The 24,960-nt window shown below is 45.8% G+C and overlaps 1 protein-coding gene across 20 annotated transcripts in view; it reads right to left on the bottom strand.

Moving 5' to 3' along the window:
* The window catches only part of LIMCH1 (LIM and calponin homology domains 1), a 316,639-nt gene extending 294,064 nt beyond the window's left edge, over window positions 1–22,575 (bottom strand). For 19 of the 20 annotated variants that reach the window (XM_036020029.1, XM_036020033.1, XM_036020045.1 and 16 more), the window contains exon 1: window positions 22,399–22,575. In XM_036020029.1, coding sequence (XP_035875922.1) covers window positions 22,399–22,494 — 96 coding nt within the window. In that variant the 5' untranslated portion in view covers window positions 22,495–22,575. The remainder of the gene's footprint in view (window positions 1–22,398) is intronic. The other variant, XM_028505665.2, reaches the window with a different exon arrangement.
* Window positions 22,576–24,960: the final 2,385 nt, after the last annotated feature.

Below are 24,960 nucleotides of genomic sequence, written 5' to 3'. Positions count from 1 at the left end.
AAAGGAGATACTCACTAAGACTGACCCACACAAGGCACCCAATCCATTCTTTTCTGAGCTCACTTCCTAGAATCCAGCTGCACAGTCTGCATTGCTCTTTTATACCTCATTACCCAGATTTGTCACTCGCCTTTCCAAAAAGACAAGTGAGGGTGTTCTACCGTGTTTCCAAGGTCATTTTTTGCTCTCCTTTCTGGAATATTTCTTATATGCAGAACAAAAGTGTCTTACATTACTCTAGTATATTTATCCTAACACCCATAGGATAAACTTGGTAGTCATCATGCCAAAAATCACACTTTTAGAAAGTTTGTCACATGACAGCAATTTCAGCATCACTCAAAATATCAGAAAAAGAATTCTGAATTATCAATTTCACCCATAGAAGGTGTTCAGATGCCAAACACTCTCAGCCCAAAATGGCTTTATGTGGAGGGGGCTTACTTATTTGCAAGCATTTCTTAGCAAAGAAAAGCCTGAACTGAAACACAGTAGAACAGAAACAGATGTTCAACCCATCTATGCTGATAAGGATTCTTCACTCGCCTGCTTATCACTAACAGATGAAGGAAGTGCATTCATTAAGGAAGCAAAGCTTGCCCAGGTGGAACAGAGCCAGAGCACAATTACCCCTTGGTTCAGAGTACAACCGAAGTCTCCCAATTTCAAAAGGAAAGAGAAGTTAAATACGCTGAAAAATCAACTGTGCGATTCAAAGATACCGTAACTAAGGCAGTTCAGCTGAAGAGGCTGTGTTCTGCCTTCCATCAGTTCTAGTTCATTTCCGCCCAGGAAGATTTTTTATTCCTTTTTTCTTTAAATTCCTAGATTTCTGATTCTTTTCTATTTAAGTTCTATCACATTCCCAAGCTCATAAATTTTAGGGGAACCCCCAGTTTTGGTCAACTGTAAGTAATCCCTGGTTGGAGTTAGAATGGATTTTGAAGATAATACTCTACTTGCAAAATGCTCAGAAAAAAGGCATCGAACTCAACATATCCAAACCCAACTCACCCTCTCCCTTCTACATCTAAAACACAGCACCAAACTCGGGTTGTTCTTCCTGCTCTGCTGCAAATGCCATTACTATGTGCCCAAACAGCCAGGCTAAAAATTTTACATTAACCTTAACCATTTTCACGTGTCCACGTTTGCATTCATTGTATTAGCTGCCTACTCCACAAAATGCTACATAACAACCGCAAACTTCGGAGGCAAACAACAATAAGCATTTATTCCTCTCGCCCCTGGGGTCAGCAGCTGGGTGCTTCTGCTGATCTTGAATGGATACAGTCGTAAGCCCAGGGCAGGGGTTCTCATTCAGGGGTGGTTTTGTTCCCAGGGAATATTTGGCAATGTTTGGAGCTATTTTTGGTTGTCACAGCTGGAGAGGGAGTAGTGGGTGCTCCTGGCATCTATCTAGTAGAGGCCAGGGATGATGCTAAACATCCTAAAATGCATGTCTCTCCACAAGAAAGAATTGTCCAGCTCCAAATGTCAACAGTGGCCCTGTTGAGAAACCCTGTTATAGGTGTTGACTGGCTGTTCACTGATCTAGGACGGCCTTGTCCGGGACAGTTGAGACAACTTGGCTTGGTCCATGGTCTCTTCTGCTCCAGCAGGCTGTCTTGATCATCCTGTCATAGTGATGGCAGAGGAGCAAGAACAAACAGAACTACGCAAGGCATGTCACAGTCTGGGCTTGAGACTGGCACGCCATCACTACTGCCACATTGTATTGGCCAAAGCCAGCCGCTAGGCCACCACACGTCCAGGCAGTAGGGCAACAGACTTCACCTCGTTAGTAAGAACTGCGGTCACCTGGCAAAGGGCGTGTAGCCAAGACAGGATGGAGAACCGGTGCAATCAACCCTACTGGTTCTATTCTGTCTACTAGGGAAACACAGGTTTGAGATTATATGATTGTTCTGCCTCTCTCCTTCCTCTTCTCAACATTTCTCTTTTGGCATTTAAAATATTGTATCTTAAAATATTATATTGTGTGCTCTCCACACTCAGGGCTGACAGACAGGCAGTGGGCACCAGACCGACTGCCAGTGGCTGGAACCACCGTGACTGGGCTGTTCAAACTGGTTGTTTCTGTGCTGTTTTAATAACAATTCTGGACCTTTTGTTACCTATGTCTCTTCTTATTTGTGTGCCTGATGGTCTCCCACTCTGGATGGGGAGTGATCACCTGAGTCTTCCTTGGGCATTCAGTGCCTGGCACAGTAGCGGGCACATCATAGGTGTTCGGGAACTGTGTATTGAACAAATGAAGGCGTTCATGAAAAGGACAGTGGCTGTGATGTGAGCTTATACGCTGGGACATCTGTGTTTCAGTGTAGAAAATAGATTCTCCTAAAGAAACTTGTCAAATGTGCTCAGATATCTGGAATCTCATACTGTTCTTCAGATCCCACCGTGAAATATTGATCATTTATTCCATCGTATGAACTAGGAATGATGCTGTTGGCAGAAGACACAGCTGTATTCCCTGGATGCACATCCCCTCGCACACGCCCACAGGAAATAATCACTGAAATAAGTTTTAAATTTTACATCTGCCAATATTGCCCTGTGCAACTTACTCACTTGTTTTGTCATCTGCTGGGTTCTCCACCCTGGCCGCACATTGCAATCACTTGGGGGAAACTTTTATGAAATAATAATAATACCCAGGCCCTGATCCAGATCATCTTAAATCAAAAACGCCCAAGTGATTCTAGCGTGCAGCCAGGGTTGAGAACTGCGGAGCTGCGGCTCTCCACAAGCAGGAGATGGTAATTATTACTGAATGCTTATCCTTAAAGACATGAAATCGCAGCCCTGGCCAGGTGGTTCAGTTGGTTGGAGCGCTGTCCCGTACACCGAAAGACCGTGGGCTTGATCCCCAGTCAGGTGTGTGCACAAGGCCGCTGACCGATGTTTCCCTCTCACATTGATGTTTCTCTTTCCCTTTCTCTCTCCCCACCTGCCGCCCTTCCCTCTCGCTAAAAATCAATAAACATATCCTTGGGTAAGGATTTGTTTTATTTTTTTAGTAAATAAATAATAAACTTTGAGAAAATCCCAAATCTCTGTAAGATTTTGTTTGAACAAAAGGCTCCGGAATTGAGCAAAATTTTGAGCAAGATGGGTTTAGATATAAAAGGCGAGTATTACCATCAATTACCTGTATCAAGTGAGGTTTGGTGGCTCTTTAATCCTACATTGTTGGTTGTTCCTGTTGTTGTTTTCTCAATCTTATGAGCTGAAAGAGTAAATCTTTTTTTGGAAAATATATCTAGAGAGAACATCTTAAAGGCACCATTTACACAAATAGACTGGATTAGGACAAACGATTACCACATATCAGAATATCTACTATTAAATCCCTTACTATAAAACAGTTCATGAGCAGTTGCGGTTAAAAGTACATGTTAATTCTGTAGCCACTTATGATAGTTTTAAATTATATCCACAAATTCTTTGATGATCCTCCCTTTGAAAAATGAGTGTGGGCTACACTTAGCAATGGGGATTAACTTTTTAATCCTAAACACAATTCATGGGGCAGATACTGAATATACCCTGACCACTTTACAGATACTTAACTAAGGCACAGAGAGGCTAAGTAAAAGTCCCCACGGTCACCGAGCTAGTAAACGGCAAGTCAAGATCTGAAGCAAGCTGTCTGACCCCGTGGTCCTGCCCTTCTAGTGCTGGCACCACAGCCCAAGGCACCAGGCCTTCGCTGGCAGGACCCGGCATCTTTTCTCCCATGGGCCTCTCCAGATGCTATGCTGCAGCCCTGCTGCTTCCTAACTCCACCCTGCTCCTGCAGACCTCCCTGCCTCTGCTCAAGCTCCCCTCACGACCTGCAAGGCCTTTCTCCAGCCCTTGCTCTCTCGCTTCTTCTCACTTCTCTTCCCCATCCAACGTACAACGCTTGCTCACTTTCAAGACTCAACCCAATGTCCATCTCCTCAAAGATGCTGACCCCTACCCAAGGAAAAAATGTTCGCTTCTTCCTTTGCGGCTCCCAGAGACTCTGCACAGACCTGTTTCCTAACACTTTGTGACAGGCTGGAGTACTGTCCAAAAACTAGTCACTCCCCTCCTCTCCCACTATAAGCAGAATGTCTTTCCCTGTCCCACTGACTCTGGGCTTGGCCCCATTACTTGCTTTGGCAGTGGAATGTGATAGATGCAACGCAAGAAGAGACTTGAAATCGGTGGCATGATTTGGCTGGGCTCTGGTGCACCTGTCATTCCTTCGCCATAAAGACAACACCCCCAGGTAGCCTCTGGTCCAGGGGAACAAAGACCCATGAAACAGACCTAAACCCAGCCCACAGCCCTGAGCCAACTACAGCCAAGCTAGAGCTTGAAGCAGAACAGCTCCAGCTGTTCACCTTGAATTGTGAACAAGGGGAAAAAATACTACTGCTATTTGCCACTGCATTTTTGGAGTGGTTTTTCATACTGCACTATTGTACCAAGAGCTGACTACTCTATGCCCAGAAGTTGTCATTTCATGTGTTCATTTAGATATCTTCAGTACTGAGAACACTGCCTGGAGCATTAAAAGCTATTAACAGATTTTTGGATTGTTGTTGCTAAGATACAACTCACATACCGTAATTCATCTTTTGAAAGTATATAATTCAGATTTTTAGTAGTTGTACTAAGTTCCATCACCACTACCTAGTTCTAAAATATTTCCATCACCCTCAAAAGAAACCCATCACCATTACCAGTCTCTTAGTAGATGTTTTGTAAATTAGTAACTTAATGAATGAAAATGTTAGAAAATTCTTTGAACTTTTATCAGAACTAGTGTGATAATGTAAACATTGTAGGAAAAACTTTTTTCAGAAATATGTCTCCACTAGGTATGTTAAGATCATTTTATTTTTAAAATAAGTTATACTCACATTCCCATACATTTGAAATATAAATATTTGCTATTGTTTTTAATTGCTATTGCAAGACAAAGGCCCTTTAGGGATTTCATTTTCCATCTACAGCTCATAGAGAGATGCTTACATTAGAAGCCACAAAGCATTCAGGGAGAAAAAAAAATCGCATATAGTTCAAAGCTATCAGTAACTGAGGAAAATGTGATATAGGATCTGCACTTAAAAAAGAAAAAACTCTTGGTCAAGTGCCAAAACTAAAATCTCAAAGTTTCCACTAATATGGACCAGAGCTTCAAAAATTAGGAAACCCACACTTTGAAAATACAAATGTTAAAATCCCCAAAAATGGCCGGGTTGAAAAACTATTTGCATTGGATAACTGGCATCAGACTTTTAAACCCTGTTACTTATCTTTCTTAGATAACAAAGAAAAGTATATTTTACAAAAGAACTATAATAACAAGCTCATTTCATTCTATTAATAGTTGAAAAGGAAGAGAAATTGTCTTGTTTCAGAGAGTAAGTCAGGACCTAAACGATGAGTAATAGGATAAATAAGAACTCAGATCAAGGGTAAAATATTTTTAAAACTCTCCAAACATACATCTCTACATATAGAAAAAGTACCCCAGAACTTTGTTTTGCTGTGCTATGTGAAACTATTCTACCAAATCTAAGAAACCTAGAAAACTGTCATTCTAGCCACCACTATCCCATTAAAAAAAGAAAGTGAAAATCTGACCAAAAACTAGCAAAGTAACCAAGGAGCTTTCAAGTATCCTGACACCAACCCAGCTACTCAACCACGTTTTATTTTTACCTTCCTCTTTCCCGTACAGGCTCTGTGCGAGACCCAGCTGCGCCGTGCCAATCTGGGTCACTCAACCAGAGGATCAGTGGGCGACAGCCGCGTGTCCACTTTTAGAAGGGCCCCACATGCCTGGGGAGTGTGCAGGCGCAGTGCCGAACATTCTCCAGCCCCAGGGTGGCCAGCGAACAGCAACTGCGTGGCTTTGTTATTTCTGGGCATGAGGCTCCGAAAACTACATCCTCACCTGAGGAATGTGAAATTGAACGGGGAAAACAACTCAGATTCTGGTACTGGGTACTTTCATTTGGAACACTTTTTCAGAGCTGCTATTTTATAATTTGGTAAAAAGGTGCATTTATTGGGAAGAAAGCACAGTTGAAACACCCAGAAGGACCTTTTTATATTTTTCCAGCTTTATGGACAAAATCGTAAGATATTTAAAGTGTACACTGTGGTAATTTGATAGACATATACATTGTGAAAGGGTTCCTTCCCTCTAGTTAATTAACAAGTCCATCCATCGTCTCGCTTCCTTTTTTCTCTTTCTTTTTATTTTTTTAGTGGAACAGAAGATACTAAAGTTCTACTCTCTCAGCAAATTTCAATTACATAGCACAGCGGTATCGACTACAGTCACCATGCTTTACATTAGGTCCTCGGGCTTCACGCATCTTATAACTGAAAGTCTGCATCCTCTTACCGACTCCTCCCTATTCCCCCTCCCCAGCCCTAGGCAACCACTTTCCTACTCTCTGCTTGACTTTTTAAGTTTGACTTATTTTTTAGATTCTTCGTATCAGTGATACCACACAGTATTTTACTCAGCATAATGCCCTCGAGATCCATCCATGTTGTCGCAAGCGGTGGAATGTCCTCCCTTCTCATGGCTCAGTAATAGTCCAGTGTTGTGTACGGCATCTTCTCCATCCATTCATCCGTTGACTGACACTCAGGTTGTTTCTATGTCTGGGCTATTGTGAACACGGCTGCAGCGAATGTGGGGGTGCAGGTATCGCCTGGAGATTCTGTTTTCCTTTCTTTGGATACGTACCCACAAGTGAGACTGCTGAATCATATGGGAGATCTATTTTTAATTTTTTGACTAACTTCCATACTGTTTTCCATAGTGGCTGCACCAATTTACCTTCCCACCAACAGGGCATGAGAGTTCCCTTTCTTCCACATCCCTGCCACTTGTCCCTTATCTTTTTGGTGACAGCCATTCTAACAGTGTGAAGTGGCATCTCATTGTGGTTTTGATTTGTGTTTCCTTAAAGATTAGTAACATGGAGCACCTTTGCATGTACCTGTTGGTCAGTTCTATGTCTTCTTTGGAAAAATGTCTATTCAGTTCCTCTGGCAAATCTTTAGTCAGATTGCTTGATTGTTTTTCCTATGGAGTAGTAGAAGTTACATTATTTTTAAATCAGCATTTCAAAGTCAATCTGATTCATCCAGTCACATTTTTTACACCCTCAAATCAATAGAACTACCCAACCAGGACAGGGTCGGATACCTGACACTCAATCATATGTCTAAACATGACCCTTTTCTAGTCTTATAATAGCAGGAGTAAAACAGCCTATGAATGCCTTTTTAACCAATCCCAGGTTATAATTCCATGGTCAACTCTGAGAAGTAGCCATTGTTCTAAATTTCTATTTTAATAATTTCTTTGATTTTTTTCTGTACAGTCTTACCGCTCATATATGTATTCCTATATATTATCACATTTTAATTAAAAAGTGGAGGCCTGGCTGGCATAGCTCAGAGGATTGAGCACGGGCTGCAAACCAAAGTGTCGCAGGTTTGATTCCCAGTCAGGGCACATGCCTGGGTTGCCGGCCACAGCCCCCAGCAACCACACATGAATGATTCTCTTTCTCGCTCTTCCTCCTTCCCTTCTCTCTCTAAAAATAAATAAATAAAATTTAAAAAAAGTGGCACCATATGTTGGTGGCATCCTCAGCATCCACTTCTCCCAGATTTTCCTGTAGGGAATTCACTGCTTCTCTGTTGGGTAGCAGCCAGAGCCTTTGTTAGGGATGGACCAGGGTGGACCCTGGCTGGCTTGAGCTTATCAGCTTGTCTATCCTCCCGAGGATCATGAGTGAGGGGTGGGGCCTCTTTCTCTGGCCAGCAAATGTAAAAAGAATATGAAGACCAAAATTGCTCTCGCCCAGGCAGCCATCAAGGGGAAACGCCTGGACTCTCTGGGACGGGGTAGGACAGGTGTGGCTACACTACATAAAGCCTGGCATAAAGCCACGCAACGCACAGCACAGCTGAAAGGCTGAGAAAAATCCAGGTCCTTATCGATATCACTGAGCTGCTGAGTCAGCCTTGTCTGACATGGGGATCTATCTCCAGACTGTCAATGAGCCACGTTTTTTTTTTCCTAAAGCCCGTTTCAATTGGATTTCTGTTTGGTAGTCATCAAATACCAAAACACACAAAGAAAATTTTGAATGAAAAAAATTATTGCACACGCCTCACCTAAAACCAAATGAATAAAAAAAAATGTTAACACATCATATAATTTACAACTCTTAACGGAAGTTAAAAGTCAGTGGCTCATCATGTCAAAGCAACCCCAGGTCCCCCTCAAGTCCTCATATGCATTAGAATGTGGGGTGGGAGAGATGCTTGGAGCCTCCTTCGGAGAAGATGTCTCCCCTTGCTGCAGATGGCAGCAACTATTGGGTGAAGGGATTCATTTGGGGGATTTCTTTTCTACTGAATTTGCTGGGGTGACACTGGGTAACAAAATGTTACAGGTTTCGGGGGCACAGTTCTACAACACATCGTCTGTACAATGCATTGTCTGTTCAACACCCCAAGTGCGGGGAAGGGTTCTTTCTAAACACTGAAAACGTGTCAAAAACCAACACTGATCTCCAAGATCCTTAGTCTACCCCCAACCCTGCCCCCCAACTCTTGCTGCCCCTCACCAATACCCTTGAAGGATGCCTTTGGTGAAGAGCCTGTATCACGCCCCTCGGCATGGTGGTTACTAGCAGAGGTCAGCGCAGCCAGGCTGCCTGCATGTGAAGATTACTCCACTCCACCATGTAATGACTATGTGACTATGGCCATTCACTTACCTCTCTGCAAAATGAGAATAATAAGAGCCTGTCCCTAGCTCACAGGATGGTTGAGAAATTAAATGTTTAGAACAGGGCCAGCTAAGCTATTAGCCCTCATAAATTTTTGTCATGATCTATGGCAATTTCATGGAGTTTAGAGAAAATCTGATCACTGTCCTCCAACAGAGAGCCAGCCATGGCCCCGGGCTTGGGCCAGAGGCAGCACGGGGACCCTGACCTTCTGCGTCAGGGCCGAGCCGCCATCCTGCTACCCACTCCAGCTTCATCCCGCACCTCCCTCGCCCTGACTCCCAAAGCTCCCACCTTCCTGGGCTCCTCTGGCGCTTTCTCTGGAGTCTTTACACAGCCAGGAGCCTCTACCTAGAACACAATTTCCTGCTTTTTATTTTTTACTTTTTCGGTCTGGCCAGTTCCTGCTCATCCTTTGGGTCTCAGTTTAAACAGCACTTTTTCAGAGAGCCCAGCCCAAAGCCCCCAAAACCAAAGGAGGTCCTGATAGCCAGCTCCTCCCTTTCTGAACAGACATCACACACAGGATTTGGTGTCCAGGGTCTGTGGGTTTTGGTGGAATGTAACCCCACCAGGGCAGGAGCCACGTTTGTCTCATATACTACTGAGTTCCTAGCATGTGCTCAACAAACATACCATGAATGAATGAAGACTGTCCCAAACTGAGAGAAGTTGCCAATGCATGCACACTGGTGCAGGCAGGCCACGTGACTATCGACAACCTAGAAATCAGTGACGCTTGGACAAACCACTTACCCTCAAGCTTCAGCTTCCTCTTGGCCCACTCGCCTCCCAAGAGGTTCTCACCCATAACAAATAACTCCTGTAGTTTCCTTTGGGAGAAGACTGCTACTTTAAACACTATCAAGGTAAAAAAAATTCCACCCCCAAAAAATGTGTCAGGAAAAAAACTTATTGGAACAGGCAAAGTAGAAAACAATATTCCACTATCTCTCCAAAGGCAAGAGGAGCTTCTTCTGGAAGGGCTGTCCAAGGTCTTCGAGTAGTAGATAGAAAATAAGCTCCTAAAAAAAAGAAGTTTTGAGGCTCATAAGGATGAGCCAAGATCCCAGACTCCAGTGTCAGGAATCTCCAAGCTGTTGTTTTACTCATCTGTATGTGAGCGTGTGAGTGAGAGATATTCATGTTTTGTGTAGTAAGTCGGCACAAAACATGAGCATCCAAGTATATTTACTATAAAACAATGTGCACATTCCTGAAAAGGAATGAGTATGTTTCAAAGTAAGACAAATAACCAAAAACCTCATATTTTGCTAAATCACACACTAGAAAATAACAGGGCTTATGGAAAATACAGAATTGGGGCAGAAAGCTCAAATCACGCTCAAGTTTGTAAACAGAACACTAACAAAAAGAATAAAAATGCTGAACATTACCAGCACAGATAAAAAGATTTTTTCTCTTTCCTATTACAGAATAAATATGGAACTTACACTAAAATGGTAGGACAGCCGAAAGGGGGCAGGATGAAGAGCATGCACAGAAAGACAGGCCACTCCATTATGGAGAAAAGAGAAAAATGCAGAAAGATTGCAGACAATGAGATCTGGTAACAGGAAAAAGCCAAATGGAGCCCAGAGCAAGAACAGGGAATGGTCACCTCCCTGGTTCACCTGTACCAGCCTACTTTGCTTTCAGCTACTGCTATTTGGTGATGCAAAATGTATTTTTTTTCAATTATAGTTGACACAGAATAGTATATTAGTTTGAGATGAGCAACATAGTGATTAGACATTATACACCTTACAAAGTGAGGTGATGTAAAAGGTTAGGGTACCAAGAAAAATCTCATGTGAGCCATTGCAACGTGTGCCTTACAAAGCATCATTCCCTATTTTTCCAATTTCATATGCAATAATCACAGCATCAAAAAACACATTATATTTGCTCAGAACACCAGGGGCCCATGCCAGGTGTGAGTGGAGCTGTGGCCAGGAAGCACCCCATGGGAAAGCCAAGGGAAGGACCTCCATCAGGGGCACTGCTTGAGGTCCTAGGAGCAACGTCAGATGAGAATCCTGACTGGCCTGCCTCCCAGTCTTAACATGAGTGAATCTGATTGGAACACACAAAGTGGAAAATGCTGAACTGGAACGGCAGGCAACAGATGTCTATTACACAAGGATTAAACAGATGACAAATATAGCGAACCTAGCACAATGCCTGGCAGGGAGACACACTAACTATACATGCTTTTTTCCCCCCTCTTAATAATGATTTCATTTCTTGATGTACGTGCCCAGGACTATTTGAACACAGAGGGAGAACCAGATCTCAATCAAGGGGACAAAGAGATGAGAAAGTGAAGAGAAAGGAGTAAAATAGTTCCACACACTGGCCATGGGCATTTTCCTATAATGTTTCATCATAGCCCTGACCACTCTCTTGCCAAAATTTATCTTTTTAAAAACACTGAAAAGGCTCCAGTTTCAGATAACATGTTCAGGAGCCAAACAGGTGGGCTGTTTCCTAGCAACTAACAGCACCATGCACCAAAAAAAGATGCTCAATCTTTTCTCTTAACACCTGTTAAGAGAAAGAGCGGGTAGGAAAGGGAAATAGGTCTTCTGCTTCGTTGGATAGTTGGGTTGGGATCATGATATTTTTAGAAGTTTTGCTTTACTTCTAGAGCATGAAGGTCACCAGCCCAAGTTCAAACTCTGGAACAAGACTGTCTGGGTTCAGATCCCAGCTCTGCCACTTATTGGCTATGGAACTGCAGGCAAATCAGTTCACATTCCTGTGCTCCAGTTTTCCCATCTGTAAAATGGGCATAAAGTGGTTCTTATCTGAGAAGCTCCTTATTTACCAGGCACTATACCAGGTGATAGATATACAGATGTATATATCATCGATAGATGATAGATAGATAAAATCTCATTATATGTTTATATACATATCATTATATATATCTAAATATATCTACATACATATAGATATTATGTCATTCACTCAAACAAGCACCTAGCCTAGCACTGACCCACAAAAAAGTACGTTATGATAAGTATTATTATTTTATTTGGCACTGAACTAGCCACGTTATTGCTTTATATTATCACATTATGTCAACTCTTGAAACATAATGAATCAGGCTTCCACTTGTCACCACCCCCCTTTATGACATCTTGCAAAGTTCCTGAGGAAACAGGCGGCAACCACATCTGTTGGCTGATGACAACATTCAGCTCCACAAGCTCCTTTTTTAATTTTGTGTGAGAAAGGCAGAGAGGATGCCATTTGTCAGTGTTTCCATTGGGTCATGACAATTAGTGGTCATAGCCATGATCCTTTATGAGTGCCAGCTACTAGTCACTGGTGTGGGTGGGGTATTTTCTTTTTAAAACTACCTAACAGAACCCATATAGGTAGCCACTATAATAAAAATTCTTCACTGTTTTTTTCTTTTTAGATACTCTGCAATTGGAAGTACTCATATTAATATATGGGAATTGCCTGAACAGGTAATTCTCTGACACCAGGCGAGGAAGAGGATGGAGACTGCTTTGAGGTGAGGAGAGAAACGGAAGGTGAGAGTCGCAGCGTAGAGTGCCGGGGCATGTTTATTTTAAAAACAGAGCTGTTTGCTGTCCAACCCTGCAGACAGGACCTCCAAGTGCAGGGAGCCCTGCACCCATCCAACCTGAGAGGAAGGTTGGCCTCCTAAATAATTCCTTCAACTGATACCACCTATCTAAGAGCCAACAGTGGAATCGCTTTCCAAGTGTCCAATCACTGACTGTCTCCAGGCAACTATTGGGTAAACTGCTTTTTTTAATCAGTCTTTTTAAAAAAACACTTTGCTTCCTGTCGGGGCAGCAACAGAGTCTATTTTCTCTGCCACAGCAGAGTCCAAGTGCCAATCAGGCAATTATAGCCGGGCACAGGCTCACCGAGAAATCTCTCTGGCAGTGGGTACTGTGGCTCTGGGGCCCTGGCAGGGTGCAGAGGGAATACAGCAAGGAGGACCCAGCCCTTGGCCACAAGGGCTCTGGGGTTTGTCAAAGGTGGTGGATCCTACCCGAACATACCTTCATCCCTGTGAAATGGGACAACTTTTCTGGCAGAGGTGAAGGCTAAATGGCAGGTGTGTACAGAGAAGGAAGGATCAGGAAGCTAGGAAGCAGGGAGTCCACCTCAGAGGTGGCCATATTTAAGCTGTCCTGAAAGGCTCTGTCGCTGGAGAAGTAGAGAAGGGGCATGCCAGGGTGTCCCTACCTTGATCTCCTGACTCCTGAGGAACAGAACCCAGACTATGACCTGGGGACACTGCAGGCTCCCCTGCATTCACGAGTGGCCATGCTACTGAAATTCTGGCAATAAAACGGAAGAAATGCCTGTCAGAATCTTCTAGAAGTCCTCTTATAAGGCAAGGACACACTCTTCATTTTCCATTTCTCCATCCTGCTTCCTGGAAGGGTGATGTGACGATGAATCTCTAGCAGCCACATTGGACCATGAGGAACTGGGGTCTAGAAAGATGGGTTTGAGTGTTAAAAGAAACCTAAATCACGAACCTCCACAAGTTACAACTTATGGGGCTCCCAAACAGCACATGACTTGATTAATTTATAAAGCCCCTTCTTTTAGAGGAATTTGGGGGCAGGTTCCCCAATCAGAAGACATCTGTGGGTGCCGCCTCCAAAGTCTCACACAGAATTGCTCTATTCACTCACTGAAAAGCAAAAAGGTTTCTTACAGCCCCTTCTGACCTCAGAATGGAGCAGGGCCTCTACAGCCCTATTTTGTATAAGAATTTCGATTGCAGAGTTCTCTCTACCATTTCTCCTAGAAGATTTTTTTTATTTATCGGGGCCTCAGTCCTGAGAGGTGCAGTGGATCATCATGCAAACCCTTTCCTGAGTGGCCTGCAAGAATATTTGAGAACTTCTGACTCAGCTCCCTTCCCGGCCCTCTACCCTCCCACATACCTGCCTTTAACACACCTGGAGAACGACAAGAGCATTTCTACTTTTTTCTACTTTTTTCCAAAGCATGTTCACAATAAAAGCATGTGTTGCATGCATATGAAAGCCTTTATCTCAATAAACTAACAGCAGTCTTATTATTGCCCTGCTCAGCACCCTTCAACGGTCCTAGGTCAGGTATTATTTTCACTCTCAGTCCTTGTCTGCCTCAAGTACTTTTCTCTTAAAACCCCCATTTTTGTCTTCATGGTATTTACCCCAATTTGTAATTACAGATTTACCATGTGAGCTCTCTGCTTCCCCACCCCCAGCTACACTGTGCACCTCATGTGGACATGAATTACGTTTATTTTGTTCACCGTCTAACCCTGGTTCTTAGAAGCATGGCTGGCACATTGCTGGGGCTTCATAAACACTTTTCAGGAAATGAAATTTTTAATTTGCTTAAAACACTTTCACATATTAATGCTTATTTGCACCATTAATGCTTATTTTGAGTGTTTACATTGAAGCGAGCTAACAAATGGGTGACAGCCAAGCATCCCACATAATAATTTTCATAGTTTAAACCATTTGACTAAGCCTATCCAAGCCATCATTCAGTTACCCATTAGAATAAATAATTGTTTGAACATCATTTCCTAAATGTCTCTTGGGGAGAAAAAGAGAGCTGTGTGCTCATCACAATAAATGTAACTTGAATTCCTCACTTGGTGCACCCACTTGGTAAAATAGAAGGCTGAAGACTTTTTTTAATAACAGTATTGGATCACGGAAATAAAAAAGCCACAAGCCCTTATGCCCTTGACCTTTATTTTTTTTTAAAGGGCAGGCCTATTCTCACATGGCCTCCTAATGGGCTATTTAGGGATTGAAGGGTGGGGTACGGCCCTCACTTCCAAGGTGGACCGGGAGGCCCAGCGGCAGGCATTCCGCAGTAGCTGCAGCAGAGAGACTACCCCGGGCAGAGTGCAGAGCCGTGGCAACGTGGGGCTCTCTCAACCTAACCAACACTTAACTCTGAAGGTGCCAGCAAAGATATAAGGACACAGTTCTGCCAATCGTCTAGTTTAGTGGGAAAGGTGTCAGCCAAGATATTCCTTAGGTACTTGTTATTGGACAACCTCACCTCATTTTCCCCCCTTACGCCAAAGACAGTTCCCTGAGATCTGATGGCCGTCCCAACAGAGTTCGCTGCGTGAGCACACCTGTTTGGGAATGTCGTTTTCAACTCTGTGAATGTGGAATCTCACCACCGCAGAACTGACCTCCATGACACCCCTCTGCCTTGCAGAGGGAGATATAACATCTCCTTGCATCCAGGCAGAGGTCCTTCCGTTATTCTGTCATTCTTTTATTTTTAAAGGACGACTTTTTTTCCCTGTATCATTTAGTAACCCCCTAGTTTAGGCTATCTTTATATTTCTCAATCACTTAAAAAGAACATTCAATTATCTTTTCCTCTCATGTAATCACACTAAAGTCATGTTTTTTCCCACCCTAATCTCCCGCCCCCCAAAAATCATATCTGATACCTTTCTTTTGCTTTAAATGTAAACACACACACACACACACACACACACACCCTGAGGAACAAATGAGGGGAATATTATAAAAGTGTATTGTACATTTTTCTAAATCGCAGAATAGTGAACTGGGCTTAAAAAGAAAAGCTAGTTCCAATCAGAGCAGTTTAGCCAAAAATCAACCAGTGTGAAGTGCGTCAGTCCTCAGTCATGAAGATGAAGGCCCGGATGATTGGGGGTAGACAGGAATGCAGGTGATAGGGCCGCCGACTACCAGCCAAGATTCCCAGAAGCCACAGAGCTGCTTTGTTCGGGCCCTTCAGTAGAAGGATGGGACCTGGAGCCCTGCAGAGGAGGCTGCCAATCTCCTCTGTGCAAAGAAGCTGCCTCTTGGCTGAACTCAGCAACAGCACCGTTCCCAGGTGAGATCTTGTCCAGATGGGAGAACTCGCAGGTAGAGGTGACAGAGCTGTGGTAAAGGCCTCGGACAGATGTGCCAACAATGCTTAAACACATCAGCACTGAGAAGAGATATCCCTCCGCACCCGTGTTTGCAGAACAAAACAGACCACACAGGTATTAGGTCTTTACTCAAACTCTCTGGGGAGTGTAAAATATAGAATAATGCACCTGCTGCATTAGAAAATGTTACAAGCACACAAGGACTATGCATTCATTTATCCTCACACGAAACAGGCCCTGGAGATAAAACTATATATAACAAAAGAGCTACGGTCTCTAATGTCATAAACATAAAACATGCTAGAATATCTATCATCTAAAGAAACCGTATGTTAATGAATCAGCAAACTTTAAAAAGTCAAAAACTAATTACTTTGCCCTAATAAAACTTCAGTGGAGTGACTGAGGGCTGTGGCAATAACAACAGGAGATGGGAACCAGATTCTAGCAGCCCTCAACTACAGGCAACCGCCGAGCAACGCGAAATCTGGAGGCAGCACGCAAAGCTGAGGAGCCTGATTCTTCTTGCCTGAGGGCCTGGGTAGCACCACCACCTACTTGGCTTCCTGCTCCCCACCCAATGTAACACTGAGGCCGTCTCTCCAAGTGAGGAGAGCCCCTAAGTCCTGCCGCTGAAAGATGGACTATGGGAAATGGTTTAGGGAGCTACAGCTTCTTGAAATCCACATCCTGCCTCTACGTATGGGGGCGGGGAAGCACCTCTGCACAGCAAATGTGGGACACCATTAAGGGATCGGATAGCAAGGGCTGCAGTCTGCCTGGGTCCAAATCCTGACTCTAACAGGTACGTTGTGACTAGATGACTCTGGACAGTCTTCTAACTCCTGAAAATCCCAGTTTCCCCAACCACACATTTTGAATATCTTGGATATTTAGATACATGTATTTGTGGAAGGGAGGATGCCTTAAAGTCCCAGTTCTGCCACTTGAGTGTGACTTTGGGCAAGACAATTGCTCAGAGCCCCAATTTTCTCATCTGCACACAGGGATAAATAATAGCACTTATTCCTAAGGTATTAATGCATACATAGACTTTTTAGCCCAGTGACTGGCACACAGTAAGAACTCAATACATATCAGCGTCCACCTGGCTGGCATAGCTCAGTGGATTGAGCACGGGCTGTGAACCAAAGCATCACAGGTTCGATTCCCAGTAAGGGCACATGCCTGGGTTGCAGGCCATGGCCCCCAGCAACCACACATTGATGTTTCTCTCTCTCTCTCTTTCTCCCTCCCTTCCCTCTCTAAAAATACATAAATAAAATCTTTCAAAAAAAGTACATATCAGCTTTTAACTTGAAAACTATATAACCTTATTAACTGATATCACCCCAATAAATTTAATTTTAAAAATACCTACCAGCTTTCACCCATGATCATTAACTTCATTGCCATCACTATCATTATCTTGTTACCCCTAACTGTAACATATTTAAGTTTCAAAATGGTCCAAAGCAAAAAGAGAAGCTGCCAGGCCAATGTCCAGGAACTTCCTGGTCCCACCCCGCACTAGCTGCCACCCTCGGAATCACAGCCAGATGTCTGCATCATGGCTCCATTGTTATCTGTCAGCAAAGAGCAGGGGGCAGAGAGATGCAGTTGCTGGGAACACAAGCCCCACCCTACCCCTTCCTGGTGGCCAGAGCTCAGTCTGGCCCTTTGGAGTTGACTTGATGCAACCCGGTTTCCCGGGAGATGGTGGAGCAAGAAGTGCCAGCTCCACCTCCCAATCCACTTCCCTTTTCCCCAAATCTGTGGGACCTCACTGTTCTCCTACCATGTGACAGCATTGTGTCATAGCAGCCCTTGTATACAAACAAGCCGGACTATTTAAATGTCATTGTGAGAGAGATGCTGCCTGCTCTAATTTACATATCTATTCAGACCCTACTCCTTTCTTGATCTTGCCAGAAAAAGTTTCTCTTCCTCTTCCTCCGCTCGGCCCTCCCTCTCCGTCGCTCAGCCCTCCCTCTCCGTGCAGAGCTGGAGAACCATATGCAAAGTTTTATTTCTGTTGTAGTATAAAGATGTGAGTCATCAAGTTCCTACAGAGACAGAGAATTAGAATGACTATATAACTTATGGCATATGCTCACTCATCATCACATTGCAAATGTCATATGCTGCTCGCCACTAAATGCTAGATTCTCTCAAAGCCTACACATAAATTCTCCCTACTGCCAAACAATACAATATTTTTTTGTCTTGCAAAGCTAAGGTACCCTTGGTGCTTTTAATCTTCAAAATCAGGTCCCAGTTGAATTAAAAAAAAAAACAATTCTAAGTGGGCAGGGGAACCGACCCAAAATGATAAAGTGCAACCAGTTCCCACTCATGTGAAATATGGATTAGGTCACAAATAAGATTATATTCATCACCAAGCCCCACAAGAACGCTATGATTAAGTTAAAGGAGTCCAGAAACTCAAGTTGAGAACTAAGACTGAGTTGGGTTGAAATTTCCAACCCCTCCCTAAAGACTTGGCAACCTGTTCCGAATCACAACTGAAACCAAGTTGAAGGGACATCTGTTTTCTATGTGTTCGGCATTGCAGAGAAGAATGACAGATTAGAGCTAAATACTGTTGTGGGTGGGAGGGGGGACCAAGAAAATTAGAATCATCTACCTGCTCACAAACTCCTGTAACTCAATAAATACCATCAGGGAAAAAGAAAGAAGGGAAGAAAGAAAGGGAGGGAGGAAGGAGAAAGGAAAATAAATGGAGGAATTCTTCTTTTTCCTGCAGGAATTGAGACTTCGGTGAGCAAAAAATGCTGCTGCATTTGAGATGAATATTCATCTCAGACTTTGGCTGGTCTGAGAGACAGGCAGTGAGCATTCTGCTTGAAGTCTGGCAACAAAGGCTAGGCATGAAGCCTACATGTTCAGCACAATACCAAGGTGCCATTTTCTGAGTCTTAATGGACTATCAGGATCATTTCATGAGTAGATATTACAGGCTTTCCCTTGATCCCTTATTCTATTTTAATGCAAGTAGAGTAACACATAGCATCTACCTAACTTCTAGTCCAAGTATTCAGAGTTAGTAAGGGAAAGAGAATGAGATCAGTAGGTAATTAAATTATACTCTTTTCACTAGAAACCTAGGGTTCTGAAATTTCTCTTTCAAAACCAACTCTGGTTATTATTAACAACAATAGCAGTAAGACCAGTATTAATGATGGGAGTCACAGTGACAGAGCAGTATGATAGCAGTACTAGTAATAATGATGGGAGTAGGCAAAATAATAGCAGAGTAATATTTACAGTAAGACTAATACTATTATTTATACAGTGCTTCCTAAGTACTAGACACTATTCAAGTGTTTTAAATATAATATTAATGTATTTAATCCTCCTGTCACTCCTCCGAGGTGCGTAAGCTATTATTAGTACTCCCGTTCTAACAGATGCTTTCAACAATATCTCTTTGTTATTTCTGTTGTTATTACCAACTACAGCTAGCTTTCAAAGAAAATATTTAGAACTCAAAGGAGAGGAAACACAGCCTGTCCAAGGTCACCCAGCTAGAAGGCACTAGATGCAGCCTTCAAGCCCAGGCTGTCCAGCCCCGAAGTCTGACCTCCTAACTGCGCTGCACTTACTGCCCCTTTGCTTAGGAAGGCCTTCCAGAAAAGGAATGTGGATGGAAGGTGGGCCCCTGCCTGCCAGGAGTCAGAGTTAATACTTGAAGGTTGCTGTTTCCTTTAGGAGTCTCCCCAAACCCACATTAAGACAAGCCGCCTGCTCGTACAGCTATAAAAAAGTCACTGCAAGTGTTACTGAACTGTTCCCACATGGTCTGTGACCTCCATTAGGGCTTTCACCTTTGCCAGCTAAGGCAGAAGCTGGGAGTGGGGGAGGAGTGAGGTGCAAGCCAGGTTCCCAGGCCACCATTTCCTGCCCAGTAACACAGCCCTCAAATAGCCACGGCTGCAGGCCGAGAAATTCCTCACTAAGGAGTTTTCTCCCAGAGCTTGTTCCTTTAGTTTTCTCGCCATCCGGCCAACCCATGACTCAAGGGAGACTCAGGCCCAAGGAGGAGTGACAAGTGGCAAAGTTTGTTTATTAACCTGCTGCGCCCAAGGGAACATTTTTCTGAAATGGTGAAATTCTTGACTACTCAAAAGAAAAAAGAAAGGGCCTGTGGGAAATTTAATCACGAACTGAACAAAAGTGAAAAACAAAGCCCTGCCGATGAGGATGTTGCCGAAGACAATGGGGCCCCTGAAGGAGATGCAATTGTCTCCAGATAACAACCCCCTCGGGAATGCAGCTCACACTAAGTACTGCATTATTGGCTATATTAGCCCAGGAATCTCTGTTCACCGGGCAACTGCCGGCCGAACCATCTGCTCCTGCTCCTCGGATCCCCCCCATTTGCAGACACGGCATTTGCATTTCAAGAGGAACCTTGGGGGAGCAAGGGGGAAAAGTCTCTATCTCTCCCTGGAGCAAATACCTTTTTGTGTAGCCTGGGAGGGGAAGCTCTCCTTTCCGTGAAACCGAACTCCTCAATTGAAAGGAGATAGGCCACTTCAATAATGCACGCAGCTCCAGGGCCCCCATCCTAGAACCACACACGCCCCATTCCGGTTTTCAGGTTTTCACATTCTCCAGTTGTACAGTGTCAAGAATAATGCCGAACTGTCTCTAGGGCCTGAGGGGACTCTACTTTCTTAAGGAAGTCCTCCTTTTTCTTAACCCATAGAACAAAGACAAAAGCTGGTATTTTTGTACTGGTATTTAGCTTGAAATATACCACCACTTTCAGACTGTGAGCTTCTGGGATGAAAGAGGTGTTTGAGGACTTGATCTAGGCAGGGGCTAGCGTAATGGAGACATGTCAAAATTCAGCAGGATGTGTGCCCTAAAGATTTGTGCACCTTCCTGTATGTAACTTATACCACAGTACATTTTTAAAGCAGAGTATGCCAATGCCACTGACAATCAAGGATATTGGGAATAAACCATTTGCCTTCTGGAATTGTAAGATGGCTCTGCTCCCATAGCCTCCCCTCACCACCTTCCACACCCAAGATCTCTTCTAAGAATTTTCAAGTTCAAGAACGTGAAAAATACAGTTCTCCAACTCTTAACTAAGCCGGTGACTACAATGTCTCCTGTGTGTCCTGGGAGCCCGACTATGCAGCACAGAGAGAGCACCTGTCACACCCCAAGCTATTCCAGCCACCTATCAAAAATAAAAAGCCAAGGTCTTTTTCTCCTCTGGCCATGGGCTCTCGAATTATGAGGGACACGGTTGGGGCTCTTAGCAATAGAGCCCCGGATGTATCCTTCTGTTTATTTAACCCTATTTTTAAATAGATGTTTCTAAACTCTGCCTAACACTCTTGCTTGATGGAAACGGGTTAACCCTGTAAGGCGCAGGCCTTTGGCGGCGCATTAGAGCAGCATTAAGGAACCCGTGGTTTCCGCCGGCAGATCAGCAGGTTTAAATCCGTACCATGGTAGCCCTGTTACCCCAGCAGCATCTTGAGATCCGCAGTGCCACAGGGGGTGTCACTAAGTGACAGTCTGGGCACTAACTGGCTTCACCATTGCTGGGTCACGACGAAGCGGTACGTTTCTTCCTGTGAACTAACAGCCAAGGAGGGCTGTCTGCCACCGAGGAGAGGAGGGGCAAATTTGCCTTGTGCTAAAGACTCAAGAAAGGCTGTCCAGAGAAACAGGTTCATTGCACGGATCACTGGGGGGTCACCTTTACCCTCTTGTGCCCTCCAAGCGTCCCAACACCTCGCCCCCGCCCCACACACACGTCATTTCGGGAGCGCAGGGCTACGAAGCTACTTCTACAGATAGATATCGAGAATCAGGATCACCCAGCTAACGCTTGCTTCCTGGACTGAGCCGAGAGCTCCAGTGATTTCCCTGGCCTGCCACCGAGTCATTTAAGAAGTGAAATATGCCAACGGGGCCGGGTACCCGGCACCTGGGAGCCCGCCCCCTCTGGGCTGGAGTGGGGGCTGTCAATGGCTGGACAACGTCTATGCGGCTGGCACGCTCCAAGGTGGGTCTTGCAGGTTCCCGGCCCGGTGCGCGGTGCCAGCCTCACACCTGACCCGGTACCAGGAACACAGCCAGAGGCTCCAGCGGGTTTGCGCTTCCGCGGAGACACTGCCGACTCCGCTCCGGAAGGGCAGGGTGGGGGGCCAAAAGGCGGAAGGTAGGACCTGCGGCAGGACCCCCGAAATGCGGCGTCCGCAAGGACTCTGGGGGCTCACGCTTCCTGCGCCTTTGCGGCGCTTCTGCTCGAACTGCGCTTCCCGTGGCTGCGCCGGGAAGCGGCGGGAGCCGAGATTTGCGCGGCTGGAGGACAGGAGGGATGGAGGTGCAGGGAACCGCTTCCTGGCCCCGGCACGCACAGCTACACTGCAGTGTCCTGCATTCGCTCCCGCTCTCACCCGAGACTCCAGTGCCAAAGCGCCAGGGGATGCAGCGCGCCTGCGGCCCTGGAGGGCGACCCAAAGCAGCTGGCAAAAGAAAGCGCCAGGGGAGGCGAGGCTGGACTTGTAGTCCGTGGGGTGGGAGACAGGGGGTCGGTGGCCCCGAGAGCCCCTGCCAGGCCGCCCACCAGCCGCGGGCACCTACCTCGATCCACTTCTGCGCCTCAGAGAAGGCGGGCTCGGGGGGCGGCTCAGGTTGCAGGGGCTGAAGAGCTTCCAGACCGAGAGCGGGACAAGCCATTTGCGAAGCCCCGCGTCCACTCGAGCGCTGGGCCGCCTGGATGAGAACGGCCGTCGCCGCCGCTGGAGCGCGCTCCCCGCCCCTTCCCGCCCACCCTCTTTCCCCCTCCCCTGCACGCCCCTCCCCCGTCGGTGCAGGTCTCCGCGGCGGAGAGCAGAGCTTGCTGCTGGAGGACTCCGCAGCAGCTGTTCCCAGCGCCGCCTCGCCTCGGCCGCGCCTGGAGTCCCCGCGGGAGCGAGCGTGGAGGCGCCGGGAGCTCCCTCTGCTTTCCACCTTCTCTGGCCGCTCCGCCTCCGCCAGGGACCGGAGGGGTGGGGTGTCAGCTACCAACTAAAAATAACCAAGAGGGAGGGCTGGGTGTCTGCCTCCCTGCCCACAACGGGACCTGGAGAGGGACTCGGCCAGCCTCCCTGCACGTCCCGGCGCAGGGCTGCCTGCGGAGGGGAGGGCAAAACGGGCAGCACCTGGGTGATGCGCACGGAGCCGGGTGCACAAGTCCCCGGAGAGCCGAGAGCCGGCGCTGCCGCAACGAGGCAGGAGGTCGTGCGGGTAGCGGCCGAACCGCACCTGCTGTCCCTCCTACTGCAGAAATGGGGGCAAGAGGGCAGCCCTCTGACCCGGCACCAGGGAGGGTTCAGTCACCTGATCTTTTTGTAAGAAAGACGACCCTTATAAGCCTTTTTCTCTCAGGGCAAGCTACCTGTGTCCCAGTCTGTTATAATGCATTCGACCCGTAAGTATTGTGCACCGAGGTAGTTGCTGAGAACCCAGTGATGAAAAAAGAAGGAAAAAGAGAAAACAACTCGAGGTCCTAGCCTTTAAAATAATTATATTCTAGAGAGAATTAGAGGGTGTGGGCAGACAATCAACATGTAAAAGAAAAGAAGGCCGGGTAATTGTGGAGAGTGATTTACAGGGTCTGGCACAAATAACGCCCCTGTTTTATGAGCTGCTAACCTATACCAAATCTTTTATTATAAAATCATGAGCATGTAATTCTGTAACATAACAACATCACACTCAAGCACATCATATGACATTTTCGGTGAAATGTTCAAATTACTGTCCATCTCGTACAGGACATTCATGTACCCCACCAAGCACACTCAACGGTGTTACTTCTGCTGGACCCCGTATATTAAGTAGAAGAGGAGAAGATGAACTATGACCTGGGAAAAGAGACTGTTGGCTAAGTCCATCACCTCTCCACCCTCCACCTGGGAGACAGACTGACCTGTGTGTCCAGGTTCCATTAATGGGAGGGAGGCAGGAAGGAGATCAGGGAATAGAGGGAAGTGGGTAGTGGGGAAATGTTGTCCCCCCTGCAAACATCAGGGGATTGGCTGCACCATTCAGCTCAAGGCTGCACGCAGCTCTGTTTGGGGCCTCTTTGGGTTCCCTGATGGTTCCTTGTCTCCCCTTGTCACACCACACTTCCCCAGGCCTGGTGGTGGTAAAGGCTTCCCCATCCCATTCTGGTTTCCCCGCCCTGCCCACTTCCTCCCAATGGTCCCATAATAAACTCTTCCTAGCTGCCTCTATTAGAGCACGCCTTCTGTTTTTGCATGAGAGCCCAACTGATGATCAAGGAAGGTTTTTCTGACGAGACAGTGCGATGAGATGACATGAATGGAAGAGAAGTTAACCATGCAACGATCTGGGGACATATTTCCAGGTGGGTACAAATGCCTTCAGGTAGGAATGAGCTGGGTGGGGATCACGGACCCCACAAGCTGGAGCTTGGAGAGGAAAGAACCAGGTGGGAACGATAGCATGAGAGAGGCAGGCCAGGTCCCAAAAACGGTGGGGGGGGGGGGTGTTATGTGAGACCACAGTGAGAATGTATTGCGTGGGCATCCACTGGTGAGCCCAGCGCTGGGTATGTAATAGCTCAATGCTCTGAGCTAACTTAAAGCAAATAGATTCACATTTCAGAATGGCTGCCGGCAAGATGGGTAGGACAGGGCAGGAAGTCCCGTAGGTGCCTCAGCAGCGAAGTCTCTGTTCCTGTTCAGAACTCAAGTTTAGCCTTTGTTCAACTCTGCTGCTTTGATGGGGGATGGATGGAACAAAAAACAGACCTGAAATTCCACCATTACTGGCCTTGGAGTCAGACAGCCCTCGGTTTATTTACTTTTAAAACACTTATATGGCACTTCCATGGTGCCAGGCACTCTTCTAAGTGCATTACAAATAATTGACTAACTCATTCCTTATTCCAAGCCTGTACGATAGACTATTATCATCCCCGTGAGGAAACCATGAAGCAGAGAGGGGTGTCACAAAGCTGGTGAGCAGTGAAGCCCGGATTCAAGCCCAGACAGCCCGGCGCCAGGTCTGCTCTTCACCGCACACCGAGCTGCCTTGCCTGTCCCGGTCCAGACTCTGCCACTTACAATTTGTGCCTCAGTCTCCTCCTCTCAGAGGAGGTTGAAATGGCAACATTTCAGCACTATCACTGTGAGG

Source organism: Phyllostomus discolor, chromosome 1 (genome assembly GCF_004126475.2).
Source record: "Phyllostomus discolor isolate MPI-MPIP mPhyDis1 chromosome 1, mPhyDis1.pri.v3, whole genome shotgun sequence".
In the NCBI taxonomy this organism is placed as follows: Eukaryota; Metazoa; Chordata; class Mammalia; order Chiroptera; family Phyllostomidae; genus Phyllostomus; species Phyllostomus discolor.
This window is presented reverse-complemented; position numbering and strand designations above follow the sequence as displayed.